The sequence below is a fragment of the Oreochromis aureus genome, linkage group 22, assembly GCF_013358895.1.
Source record: "Oreochromis aureus strain Israel breed Guangdong linkage group 22, ZZ_aureus, whole genome shotgun sequence".
NCBI classification, from domain to species: domain Eukaryota; kingdom Metazoa; phylum Chordata; class Actinopteri; order Cichliformes; family Cichlidae; genus Oreochromis; species Oreochromis aureus.
In genome coordinates, this window is record NC_052962.1 from 8,217,268 (window position 1) to 8,230,764 (window position 13,497).

Consider the following 13,497-nt stretch of genomic DNA (forward strand, 5'->3'; position numbering starts at 1 on the left):
ATCCAAGTGCCAGTTTGGTTTGCCGGTCCTGGATTTCCTGGGGCACCGCATCTCCGCTGACTGTGTGGTCCCATTGCCGGACAAGGTCCAGGCTGTCACAGCTTTTCCGCATCCCCCCTCAGTTAAGGTGTTCCTGGGTATGGTCAATTTATATAATCGTTTCGTTCCCCGGGGCACTCACCTGTTACAACCGCTCTACGCTGTTTTAAAAGGTAAAATGGCTAAAGACCCTGTTGACTGGTGTCCAGACCGGGTCTGTGTATTTTCCGTGGCGAAGTCAGCGCTGGCCAATGCTGCTCTTCTGGCCCATCCGTCCCCATCAGCAGAGATCGCATTGACCACCAACGCATCGGATGTAGCGTTGGGCGCTGTGTTGGAACAGCGGGTCTCTGGCGTCTGGCAGCCCCTTGCCTTTTTCAGTCGCACGCTCCAAGACGCTGAGTGTAAGTACAGTGTTTTCGACAGAAAGTTGTTGGCTCTGCATCTCGCAACGCAACATTTCCGATTTTTCCTCAAGGGTCGAGGGTCGAGTTTTACCACATACATTGACCATAAGCCTCTGACCTTCACCATGTCCAAGGTTTCTGGTCCTTGGAGCATGCGCCAGCAGTGCCAGTTGGCGGCCATATCGGAGTTTACTACGGACATTCAGCATTGGCTGGCAAGTCTAACCTGGTCGCTGACTGTCTGTCCCGCGCGCTGGCCTCTCCAATTTATGTCGGTGACGACTACACCGCCATGGCTGCGGAGCAGTGCACCGACCTGGACGTCCTCGCTCTTCGGTCCTCGCAGACGGGCCTCGTGCTGCAAGACACACCAGTGTGGGACAGTCATCCATGTTTGCTGTGCATCGTGTCTACGGGTCGCCCGCACATGGTCGTTCCCCTTTCGTGGTGCCGTCATGTTTTCGACTCCATCCATGCCCTCTCTCACCCGGGCGTCGGGCTTCAGTCAAGCTGGTCAGCGCCAAGTTCGTTTGGCCGGGCCTGCGGAAAGCGGTAAAGAGATGGGCTGCTGCGTGCGTTCTGTGCCAACGCTCGAAGGTCCACAGGCATACTCAAGTGCCGCTCGAACCTTTTCGACCATGTTCATGTTGATTTGGTCAGACCGCTTCCGCAGTCGCAGTGTTTCACACACCTTTTGACTGTGGTTGATCGCACCACCAGGTGGCCAGATGCGGTTCCCCTGGTTTCCACAACGGCAGAGGTCGTGGCCAGGTTGTGTCCAAATGGGTTTCGTGTTTCGGTTCCCCCGCTGACATTACCTCGGAGAGGAGCCATCAGTTCATGTTGGAGCGTTGGTCCAACAGGGCTGACGGCCTGGGGGTCAAGGTCCACTGCACCTCGGCGTACCACCCGCAGGCTAATGGGATGTGTGAGCGGTTTCACCGGTCACTCAAGGCCGCGCTCCATGCTTAATAATGAGTGGTAACTGGGTCGTCCGTCTGCTTTGGGTTTTGTTGGGGTTGCAAAGAGGACCTCAGGGTTTCTCCAGCTGAACTGGTCCTTGGCCAACCCCTCCACGTCCCTGGGAAATTTTTGCCTGAGAGCCCCCCTTGTGTTTTGATGTCTTTGTGCCGTCTCTCAGCTGCCCTGGAGGCTCCTTTTCTGTCCCTGGATCCATGCACCACTGCCTACCAGACGTTTTTGTTCCGTGGTCGTTGGGCTCTTCTAGTTTCGTTTTTGTTTGGCATGATGCCCATCAGCCCCACTTGGGTGCGTTTTATGACGGCCCGTTTCAGGTTATTGAACCAGGTCCCAAGCATTTTTTATTGGATTTTGGGGGGCGGCAAAAGATGGTTTCAGTGAACTGGCTTAAGCCCGCACATGTTCTACAGGAGGCTCCACTGATGCTGACCCAGGCCCCAGGCTTGCTGCCGGACAGTTGGACTCTGACCCTTCCTCAGAGATTGCTCCGCATCGTCCAGCCAGTGAAGGGTTCAGCCTGTCTTTCCCGGCCCGGTGAGCCCACAGCCAGTTCTCCAACTCCCCGTTTCAGCCATTCTGGACTGTTCAAGCCCTGGGACCTGGACTAGTGGACAGTTTGTTTGGGTGTTCGGGGCAGGGGGGACATGTGTGGTGACCCACTAGAGGGCTCCACTCCCACCCAAGCTTGGAGGAGAGGTTCTGTTGTGTTTGGGTGAGATATCCTCAGTTGATGTGTGGAGGAGAATAAAGTTGTAGTGGAAAACTAGAGCTCCTGTGTCGTGTGTCCCATGCCTCCATTATGTTTTTGTTTTGCTTGTTTTTGTAAAAAATTGTAGAAAGTAGTAATTTACTGTTCCAGAACTAGGTTCAACATTTTTGTCAGTGCTTTGACATACATAATTACATATTTCTTTGAAAATTTGAAGAAAATTTCAATTGCATTGGGGGTTTTTTATGCCTGGGAATAAAAGAGGGATAAAAAAAAAAAACTGGAAAGTTTTTTTCCATGACTGAGGTTTTCATAATTCATGCATGAAAGAGCTAACAGTGCAATTTGTGGCAACTTTTATTTAAGTTCAATAATAAATGCTTAATGACTGTAAAAACCTTGTTTTTTTTAGGTTAATGTCTTTGGGTTTGGAGCAGACAGCGAGGGAAACTGGAGCCATTACTTTGAAATCCTTACAGACAAACGGTTAAAAACAGGAGGCCACCCAGGAGAAGAAGAATATAAAATGATTGTTAAATTACACATGAAGAAGAAAATTTTTTTTTTTAAAGGATGGTAATTTCCTTTACTTTTTCATTTGTCTCCTTATCATTTTCAAGTCATCGTCAGTGATAACCATAACTCCTTAAGAATATGTAAATTTAGTTCTTAAAAAAAAATCAGTGACCAGCAAAACCAAACAGCAAAAAGTACAATTACTGAAACTGACACACACGGTTTGGGATTGTTAGTAATGAAGACTCAGACCTCAGGAGATAAACATCTGTTAATAGAATCATCTGTTAATCCAGTGGTTCCCAAACTGTTTTTTTGGCAGATATAGACAAAATACTGTTACTGTTAATCTTACTATCTTGAGTTTTTACACGCTTACATATACACACGAAGTTACTGTCCCTCCATTTAGAAAGGCAGAGGCGTCACGGTGTAATTATTTTACGTGTAGTTGGGTTTTTTTTCCTGTGTAATAATATTCAACATTGCTATCAATACATTTTTCAAAAAATGCCTCTCTGTGCAAAATGGGTTCAAGAACATAAACAGCTGTGGGATACTGTTTGTCCGTGATTTGAACTGGGGGAACAAATTGTGGCAGGATCCGACTGATATTATTTGTATCCCACTGTAACTTTACTGTATAAAGAGCTAACATCTCCAAAATGTCAGGATTAGTTAGTCATTATAAGATGTGTTGGTGAACCAAAAATCAAGAATGTTGGATACTGTTTGTCCGTGATTTGGAGAGCCCAGCGTGTGCCCCCGACAGGGGAAACCAATTCTGCAGGGGAGACCTACCTTTGCACTTGTGCAGGTGAAGCCAAAAGGGAGATATACTTCACCATATTTTCTAGTCTTTGGCTTGGAAGGAAGTTGGTTTGGAAACATATTTGGCGATGCTTCATCTCCTGCTTTGCATTTGTGTGGGAGCCCAGCAAATACCCGTCCTTCATGCTAGCAGTGTCCAAGCGTTCTTTTTTTTCCTTTCATAACGTGCCCCCACTAGGGGGCGGGCCCCACACTTTGGGAACCTCTGTGTTAATCTATGACAATTATTAATCACTATGTAGCAGAGATGGGGACTTGCACTCGCAACTTAGACCTGACCAAAACAAAAACCAAAGTTTTGGGATTCGAGTCTTGAGACCATGTCATGAATTGCTGTGTGAGGCAGGTAGGATTGGACCCAAAATTCTGTTTATTGCAACAACCCTGAGTGAGTATGCACTTATCATTTTAAATGCTTTCGTACATCAATAATGCAAATGCCATATAACATAATTCATAACATTTTACTAAGTGTTAAAGAGACTAGTTGGTTTTTATCTAACAATAGAATATCAGTTTCATCCATTAGACTCTTGAGACTTGACTTGGACTTGAAAAAAATTACTGGTGAATATTTCTGCTATGTAGTATGTCTACATTTTGTCTCCAAAATAAAATGAATACAAAATGCAATGCTGCTTTCAGTTTGTCACTTTTCACTCCATTACCTGATTAGACGTTGAAGACTTGATGAATTGGTACAGTGCCATTTAATATCAATCATGAATCCATGCCATTCACATTAAACTCCTGTAACATGTTCATTATCAAGAAACTATGTATAGATGTTTGTTGCTTAAAAGTTATTGAATATATTCTACACTCATACTGGATGCTCCCATCCAAACAGAAGGTTTGGAGATGTTCTACAACACTGTCAGAGGCTTCACAATCAGATTTATAATAATGAATGGATTATGTCATGTTGGCTATGTCCAACCTTTGTATGTATAAATATCTGCAGAAAACATGGTGTGGCGATGGTAGGAAGCTGAAGTACTTTGATACAGTCCAGATCAAAAGTGTAAGACTACTTGAAAAATGGTAAAAATAAACAAATAAATAAAATCATATTTTGCATGGTTGGATCTTAACAAGGTTCCAAGTAGAGCTTCAACATGCAACAAGAAGAAATGGGAGAGGGACAAAACATTTTTTTGAGAATGCATTTTATTGAAAGCAATGCTTAAACTATGGTAGCAAATAGTTGCAAGCTTGGCTAACATTTGGGTCAGCGCCTCCTCTGGCTGGCTCCCTCGTGTTTCCGCCATGCCCCAATCCTGAGTTTCGGCACCACTGTCAACTATGCATGATGGACCCGACCACGTTTCAGCACTTTTCAGCATTTTCCTGTGTTCCCGGTTGTCATCTTCACAGACACCAATGGACGCAGACTTTCAGCGGCGTCCTGGACATAACAACAACGACGACAATTCAGAACCCAGGTAATCCTTCTTAAGCAGGTGAGGCAATTGTGCCTCACCTGATGCAGCTCCAGCGTGTCAGCCTCCCTGCAGCGTCCCCACGGATCATGCCCTTATACAGGGACACCATAAGACAGTCATTTGGAATTTTTTAAATGATCCCGGGGGTTATGTGTTAGATTTGTATTGTTTATTGCCATTTATGCTTAGAAATATTTACTCATATATGTTTAGAAGTATATAATCATTTGTAGATTGAAAGAATGTCTCATCCTAGGAGGTCTGTAACAACTCTGTGTAGCATGAAGAGGGGAGTGCTTTCACTCCTCCTCAGAGTGTTCTGGTATAGATCACACATCTCCTAGGAGAGGTCGTATCTTCTCTTGCTGATATATGGTATAGCAAACACACGTATATCTGTTTGAGTCTAAGAGCCTTTTGTTTAGATGGACCGCTAGACTCCTGGCACCAGCTTTGGGGAGTCACAGTTCACACACACACACACACACACACACGGTATTCTTTGTTCACATGTATACCTATGTAAGATGTCATATGTTAATGAACCTATGCATATTCATGGAACCACAATAAAAGAGCAGTGTTACGGGGGAGTGGACGAGAGCAACTGGGGTCAAGCGAAGGAACGGCGCCTGTCCAGTTCTCTCCCGTGCACGTGAAACATAAAGAATGTTGCCTACTCATGTCTTGCTTTGCTGTGTAATTACATTGCCTTCAACGTTCCAGCGAATGGGTTCAAACTACGAACCTATCATTATGGAACAAGAAAGTCAAGTGGAAGACCCCAATTACACCAGCACTGAGGCAGAGGAGTTGTCCAGTGTCTTGGCTGTCTGTCAAGACACTGGACAATCCTAGACGGCACAAAACTGACTGTTTGGACTTTGCAAGAGAGCTTGGGGTAGTGAAAGGTGGAATAAAGTTTTATTCTCTGAGAAAAAAATTTAACCTTGATGGTCCTGATGGTTTCCAACATTACTGGCACGACAAGCAAATCCCACCCAAGATGTTTTCTACGCGGACTGGTTAGACAATGAGTAATAGCAGTCACCTGCTGAAAGGACTTGTTAAAAAATCTGGCTCAGCCCCCTTACGGGGAGAGGCCCAGACTCCAGGAAGGAGCACGTAGAAGCCAGGCATGAGAGAGAAGGACCAGCTGCCTGATTGCCAGATGGAACAGCTTGTGCGAAGATCGGTGGGACTTTATTTTTCAGTTTCAATATTTGTTTCAGTTTAGTTTTAAGGTTGCATCGTTGTAACCCCATACAAGCGGGCCATCACTACCATTAAGCAAATAAAGCTGTGCTTTGAGTTAACATTGTTGTGCTCCCAACTCAAAAAAGAAAGCTAACAATTATTTGGTGAGTATTTTAGTTTTACCTTAACAAATGGGCATATTGATATCAAAGAAATCCAGTAATAACTTTAAGCTACCATTAATTCAGGCAGGCCACAAAGTCAGCTGATTTTACTAATTGAACTGGCAAATCTCATATACAGTAGGTTTTACTATTAACCTGCTTTAGCCTATCCACCGTTGCTACAAATGTGCAAGCCGTTTCACAAACCACCTGCACCTAAACCTTTACTTTGGGCGTTGTCGGGTATTGTTATGGTTTTTCCCAGTCACTCACACTTGACAGTTATGTGCTTGGAAGGTCATGCAGGTCACTGAACAAAGCCATGCGACCAAAACTAGATAGTGGCTTCCTTTAGCCCGTGGTGCTGATTTAAAGTATTTTGGGGGTGCATTCACTGCAGAAAACATAAGAGAAGTTTTAATAATAAAACTAGGATTTAAGGATTCATCTGATTCATAACAGGTGACGATCCTTCATTCAGCTTTCATGAAATATGTTCATGACATCTGGCTGAGAAAGAACGCTGCTTACTGGCTTTCTTACTGTGGTTCTCAGCTTAAAGATGTGTGATGAGGTATGTTTATCTTACACATTTTGTATTTGTCCATTATGCATCTGACTCACAGTCATGGTAGTCAGACTCCAAGACACACTGACTAACCAGCAACGTCAGGAAGAAATGTATTCATGTAATGTAATTTATGAAAATGTATTTATGGTTATTACTTGATAGTGCACCACTGATTATGTAGTTGTTAACACATTGGATTGGCAATTGAAAGGTTGCTGGTTTGATTCCAGCTGGAGATACGCATGGCCTTTTGGGGTTGTCTGAAAGGGCATCCAACATAAAAAGCTCTACCACATCAAAAATGCAGAGCTACCCACTTGTGTCAAATAAGAAGCCAGAAATAGTTTTACATAACTCTCTGATAGCACTGTATAGTGATGCCTAACTTAGTACTGACCAAGTAAAGAGAGGACCAGTGTTGGAGTCGAGCAGACTCAACTAACACTTTCAACTTATAAAAGCAGCGTATTCATGTCCATGTAGGGGTGAACAGTGTTACGTGACCTTTTGAGCCGAATGTATTATAAATATATTAACATAACATGTAAATATATTCTAATGATCCTTTAACTTCGCATTCTTTCATGGAATATATAGGTGTGTATGTCTAACCCCAACTTAAACCCTTGGTCAGGAGTCATCCACTATATTTGTCCATGGGCTAGAGCAGGGGTCGGCAACCCTGGGCACGCGTGCCACAGCTGGCACGCGAAGGGTTAACTGATGGCACGCTCGGTGGGCCGATGATTTTTTTCTTTTTCTTTTTTTTTTTTTGCAGCGGTATAAACAATGAAAGGTGGTTGATTGGCCAGATGCTGGCCAGTGTGTAAACATAACTCAGTTGTTTGGTGGTGGCTATGGCGGAGCTTCCACTGATTCAGTAACATTAGCAAGTGGTGGAGGCCAGCAGGTGGATGAGGGAAAGGGGAGGCAGGGGGAGAGACCCGAGGCGGCCGCCGGTCCGAGTGTCAGGTGAACTGAACTTCAGGTAAGAAGTTATGACCTGCAGTCTATCTGGGTCAGATACAAACCAAGTTTAGGTGGAGTTTATTTTCGTTGTGCTGACTTTTTACAGTCAGTTACAATAACTCGTACTGCGTACTAGCTAGCAATGACGGAGTTTTCATCAGCATTGTTGTAGCGAACTTTATTTTATTCATAAGGTTAGTTAGTAGAGTTGCCAACCGTCCCGTAAAAAAACGGAATCGTCTCGTATTCAGAGAAAATATTACGAGTTTCGTGTTGAGCTTAAAAGGAACGCAGTTTGTCTCGGACTTCAGCTACAATGGAAAAAGACACAAAGCTGGAGTTATTCTGTCGTTACGCTGCACAGCTGCCTCTTCTTCTCTCATTCTCTCCCCCTCCTGTTGCTACTTCAATCATGAAACTGATCAATGATCAGCTGATCGGCTTTTCTGGCGCAAGTCCGTCTCTCTTGTTTGAGGGGGGACGTTGTTAGCTTTCCACATTCCGACACTTCAAAAGCTTCAGGAGCTTTCCGCTCAGCACAGCATCAGCACCACGGAGATACACGGATACATCCGTAGACTCGAGACAGAATTCCCAATGCGTTTTTGGGACTTTCAGGTGTATGGACCAATGTTTTCTGATCAAACCAGAAATCTTTAATGAGCAGCTGGATTTGTCTCGCATTAACTGGCTGAGTTAATGCCAGTTAATGCAACATCGAAGCAGCTGGAATCCACAGCTCTGCGTGTTCATGGAGCTGCATTTTCACCTCCTGGACATCATTACCTGACAAGTTTAACTGTCTTCAGAACACCAGCAGATTTTCTCTCACATGAAGAGTGTCCTTGCTTAGCCGCTGGGAGACCTGTGTCTCTGAGTGGGAGACCAGAGATCACATTAACATGTGTATCCCTGTATTAACAAACATGCCATATTGGCCCAGTTTATTTTACTTATTGTTGTGAGGAGACCATAAATAGCATTTGTATTTTCTGTTGTACAGTTCATTTGCTGTCATGGAGTTCTTGTTATGGATAAAAAGTGTCTTTTTTTTGTTTTGAAATAGCTGGTAACTATTCACTGATAGCTGCCAACATCTGTGAACAAATATAATTCTATAAAGGAGTTCTATATATATATGTGTAACTGTTAATATAGAGCGTTATTAAATTTATTGCTAATGCAATCATATGGCACACTGACTTCTGAGGAACTTTTAAATGGCACTCGCCATCAGAAAGGTTGCCTACCCCTGGGCTAGAGTTTTCTCAGCAGACACTGTGAGGGTCAGATGCTTTTGTAAAATAAAATTAATATTTTATTTTGGGCAGTATATTAGTATTCGATTAAATTAAATTTCTTTCCAATTGTATGTTAGCCTTTGTCAGCATTAATAGACTCACATTAACTGTACGGCAGCAAGCAACTAGGGGGCGATTAGGATATTTTTGGCTTCATATTTGTGATGCTGTTAAGCTATCCAGCAGTGACACATCTAGTGTTGTAGTTTATGGAGCACAGTGGCATGAGAAAGGAGTTCTGAATATATTTTAAACAAATGGCACTCTCAATGAGCCTCAAGTGGAAAGTTAATGCAGAAAACCATAGCTTTAATGAAGAATGGACTGGTAAATATGTATTCATAGTGCCAACTTGTAGAAATGCTGTTTGCTATGAAACCGTCACTCTCCTGAAATAAAATATTCTGAGGTGTCAGCACAACAAAAATTATGCAAGCTTCAAAGAGTCATACCCTGAACAGGCCCAAACTGTTGCTCTGAAATCTCAATACTCATAGTATTAACCAAACTTCAAATGAACAAGAGAGGATAACAAGTACATCTCTGCAGGCTGCCTGGACAGTCTCCAAGCACAATTGGCCATTTACAAGCTAATGTGAGGAAGGTGATGCTTCTGGCCCAGGTGGCTGTGTTGATCTCATTGAAACCACAACTGTGCGCTACTGTGTGTGTCCTGCAGGCCACCAACTGACATTCACTGCCCCAGGCAATCAGAATATGCAAGTTTGATTGTTAATAAATTGTTCCAAGTCTTATCAATCAGGGAACAAAAACATAAAATTTTTAAAAATGTCAGTTTACACACATCAAAACATGTTAGTGGTTAGGTTCAGGCAGGATCCAAGGAGCAGACTTGAAGCAGAGTTGACAACTGTAAAAGAGAAACGTATTCTTGAAAAAGTTAAAGTAAGAAAACTGTTTTTTGATGAACAAGTGGCTCTGTTGAGGAAGAAAGTGAATGTTATACAGATATTAAACAGGGGGAAGTTACTGCAGTAAGTAGTGAATTAGTCTGATTCAGTCTTACTTATTATATCAGGCTGGCTTAATATGGAGGCCAGGTGGAGAGTGACAGCTGATTGTGAATAGGTAGGTAAAGGGTCTTGCTACAGAGGTGGTGCCAGAGAGGAGCTGATTTAGTGGAGAGATCCCCAGCATGTTCAGAAGTAATCTGTGTGCTTAGGAAAAGTAGACAGGTCCCAACAAGGCATCTAGACAGATAAGGAACAGAAAAGCCAAGTAAGCAAGTGAGGACGTAGCAGAAAAGGCAAGATATATTTTCCTTTTCTTTATAACATAAAACAAAAGTTCGTCACAAATCTGTATAGAAAAAGGTTATTTATTTTATACACAGTCATTAATGCTAACACAAAGCTAGCAGTGAAGAAATGAACAGCAACATAGGATTATACATTTCTATCTGTATTCTTTTCATTGTCACCACAACGTTTTCGGCTTCCTATTGGCCAGTGGTGGGAAGTTGGGTGAGCGCCAAAAGTTCTTCTTATCTCCTATTCCTAACCTATTTTTCTTGACCTCAATGACCTTTTCATTGAGTAGAAGTTGGACTGCAAAATACCCATCTTTCCACACCATGCTCTGTTGTTTTATGCAGGACATTTAACAAAGAAAAGCCTATGAAACATATACATTCATTACAAAAGTTGCAGTTATAAACAATAAGGACTTTACTGAAGTCTGCAGGAGCCAAAAGCCTTCTTTGGACATTTAAAAGCTACTGGGTTTAGTGAGAGGCACAGTGTCAATTTGTGACTGTCAGTTGTGAATAGCACTATGTATTCGTTAGAGTTTGACTTAAGTAAGTCTGTCCAATAGCATATAACATTTAATAAATTGTATTTATTATATTTAGCTGCTGTATAACTCCTTCCCTACTCCCTGTTTAGGATTTTTGTGACTGCAGTAAAATACCCTCCATCCATTGCTTATTCCAGCAGAACTGTACTGAAGTAAAAATTAATCCTAAGACTGCAATACAGCAAAGGACTTTACTAATGAACACTGATTATAAAGAAAGTTAATCACACTTTTATCAGTTAATAGAGATCATAATCTCGAGCTTATCTAGCATTCTGTGTTTTTATGCAAAGCTGTAACTATATCAGGAAGTTATGGCATGGAGTGGAAAACACAGTTATAGTTAACATTTATTGATCCGCACAACTTTGTCTATTGTTTTAATCAATGGTCGCATGGTCCGGCACAAAGAATTAGGCGACAGCATTTTCTACTTTCTTTTCATAAAAGATGGTGCAAATTATCCTATGCTAGTTAATTACATGTCCAGCAAATTGGACTTACTACTGCATTTCATACCACTACTGTAACTTTGTTGTTCTGGATAAATCTGAGCTGCAGTGACATTTTTAGTGTAAACTAATTGATATTAATTGATATTTGTTATTAGAATTAATTTTTCAGATGAGAGCGGGCTAGTTCAGGGTGGTATGCATGTAAGCTTCTGTAGTGCCTATGTGGATCAGCAGGGGGGCTGGATCCAGGGAGGTGTACTTGTCTTCACCCCAGAGGAAAGGGGACAATCTCCTGGGTCTGGGGGTGGATTGCCCATTAACTAGCAGGATTAGTTAATAATAGCAGTAGTGTCAGTGGATCTCAGGATGTTAAAGGAGCTGTGGATGTCATATGTATTCTAATACTTTTGCAAAGTAATGCAATCTAGTTCCTGCCTGATTAACTACAGGCTTTCTAGGATTTTCTACAGGGGGGGGAAAGGAACATATACTCTTCAGTATTACTGAAATTTACAGCACTTAGGTATGGAGGTCCAGGGGTGATAAAATTAATTAAATAAACATGTCATGAAATGATTAAATGTTTTATTAATTAATAAAAATGTGCATCATCTAATTAATTAAATAAATGGCCACTCTGAATACATTTAATCACATTTTATTTAATTATTGACACATTTTAATTAATTATATATTATTAATTATCAACACAATGAATTATTTAATGACGTGTTATTTAATTTATTTTGGCACTCAATGACAGCTCGACGGACCCTCAATTTATCTGCATATATCCTGTTCATAATTTTATAATTAATTACATATATAATATAATTATAATATATAATATAAATAAAATCAGAAAAGAATTAATAATGTATTAGATGTGTTTTACATTAAATTAATGGCATTTAATTAATCAATCCAATTTCAAGTTAATTTTTTTCGTATATCTTATTGGTTTAGAGACAAGACTGGCGACCTGTCCAGGGCGTACCCCGCCTCTCGCCGTATGACAGCTGGGATACGCTCCAGCGCCCCCCGCGCCCCCCGCGACCCTGAAAAGGATAAGCGGAAGCGAATGGATGGATGGATGGAGTTATTCCAGACTCTGACTGATACTGCTGTCTGATATGACACGTTTTTCATCCTGTGACCGACCACTCATATACCCTAGCTTACAATGAGGGTCAAAGGTCAGGCTGCTGTAAAACAACCTTGTACATAAACAGTGGCATGAAAGATTATCTTTCTTCTTTTTTGCATTTGTTACATGCTATATGTTTCAGATTGTGAAACTAATTTCAATATTAGACAGTAAAGTAGATGCAAAATACAAATTTTATGTATGATGATTCAATTTGGTATGGAAGCAAAAAACAAATTATCCAACCCTGACCCTATAAAAAATCAATATTCCAGCCAATACAGAGTTTGAGTTGAATGCAATAATGTGACAAAAAAGCAATCTTTAAACGAGATGCTTAACAAAAACCCATATTTACAGATATATACAGATGGCACATGTTATTGCTGTGCTGAGTGAGCGGCTGTTTTTTTTCCATTCCTGGGTGGGATCTTGGACACTCACCTGTTCCTCATTCAGTGACAATCAGCATGGCTGCATTTAAGCTCGGCGTGGTCATCTCTCCTTCGTTAGTCCATTAGCTACCTATGGTAACAACACAGCCACAATTCCTTGTTTTTTAGCTATTGCTTGTTGCATCCTTACCTCATCTCCTTGTGTCAAAGCTTGCCTTAAATCCACTCTCAACCTGACTCTGTTGGCAGCCTCGCGCCAGCCTCACTTGCCTGTCCTCCTGCCCGCCTTGGAAATCATCCTCTCCTCAGGATGGAAAGAGACTCAGAAACCTGAGTTTGCATCGCCTGCAAGAAAGTGGTTATCTCCAGTTTACTTATCACTATCCTGTGTTATTCCCATTATTCCTCCAGTTACACTCTCCCTTTTATGTTACAGAGACCCCTGTCCCGTGCACTCCAGTCCCAAGCCCACTTCGCGTCACTCAAGTCCAGTTAGAAATGAGGTGCTGTTTTCCCTCGCATAATTTCCCTGCCTGTCTCATTCAGTTAATC

At 42.0% G+C, this 13,497-nt stretch overlaps 1 protein-coding gene and 1 long non-coding RNA gene across 2 annotated transcripts in view; one reads left to right on the top strand and one right to left on the bottom strand.

Moving 5' to 3' along the window:
* Window positions 1-3,065, top strand: part of LOC116324393 (CMP-N-acetylneuraminate-beta-galactosamide-alpha-2,3-sialyltransferase 1-like) — a 37,216-nt gene extending 34,151 nt beyond the window's left edge. Inside the window, exon 7 of the mRNA XM_039605807.1 lies at window positions 2,549-3,065. Within this exon, the coding sequence (XP_039461741.1) occupies window positions 2,549-2,716 (168 nt within the window). The 3' untranslated portion in view covers window positions 2,717-3,065. The remainder of the gene's footprint in view (window positions 1-2,548) is intronic.
* A 6,670-nt stretch (window positions 3,066-9,735) lies between these two features.
* Window positions 9,736-13,075, bottom strand: LOC120435922. Its single transcript, XR_005610018.1, has 3 exons — window positions 12,995-13,075; window positions 10,158-10,341; window positions 9,736-10,001 (listed from the first exon to the last, which is right to left on the bottom strand). It is a non-coding gene; the product is annotated as an uncharacterized LOC120435922 (long non-coding RNA).
* Window positions 13,076-13,497: the final 422 nt, after the last annotated feature.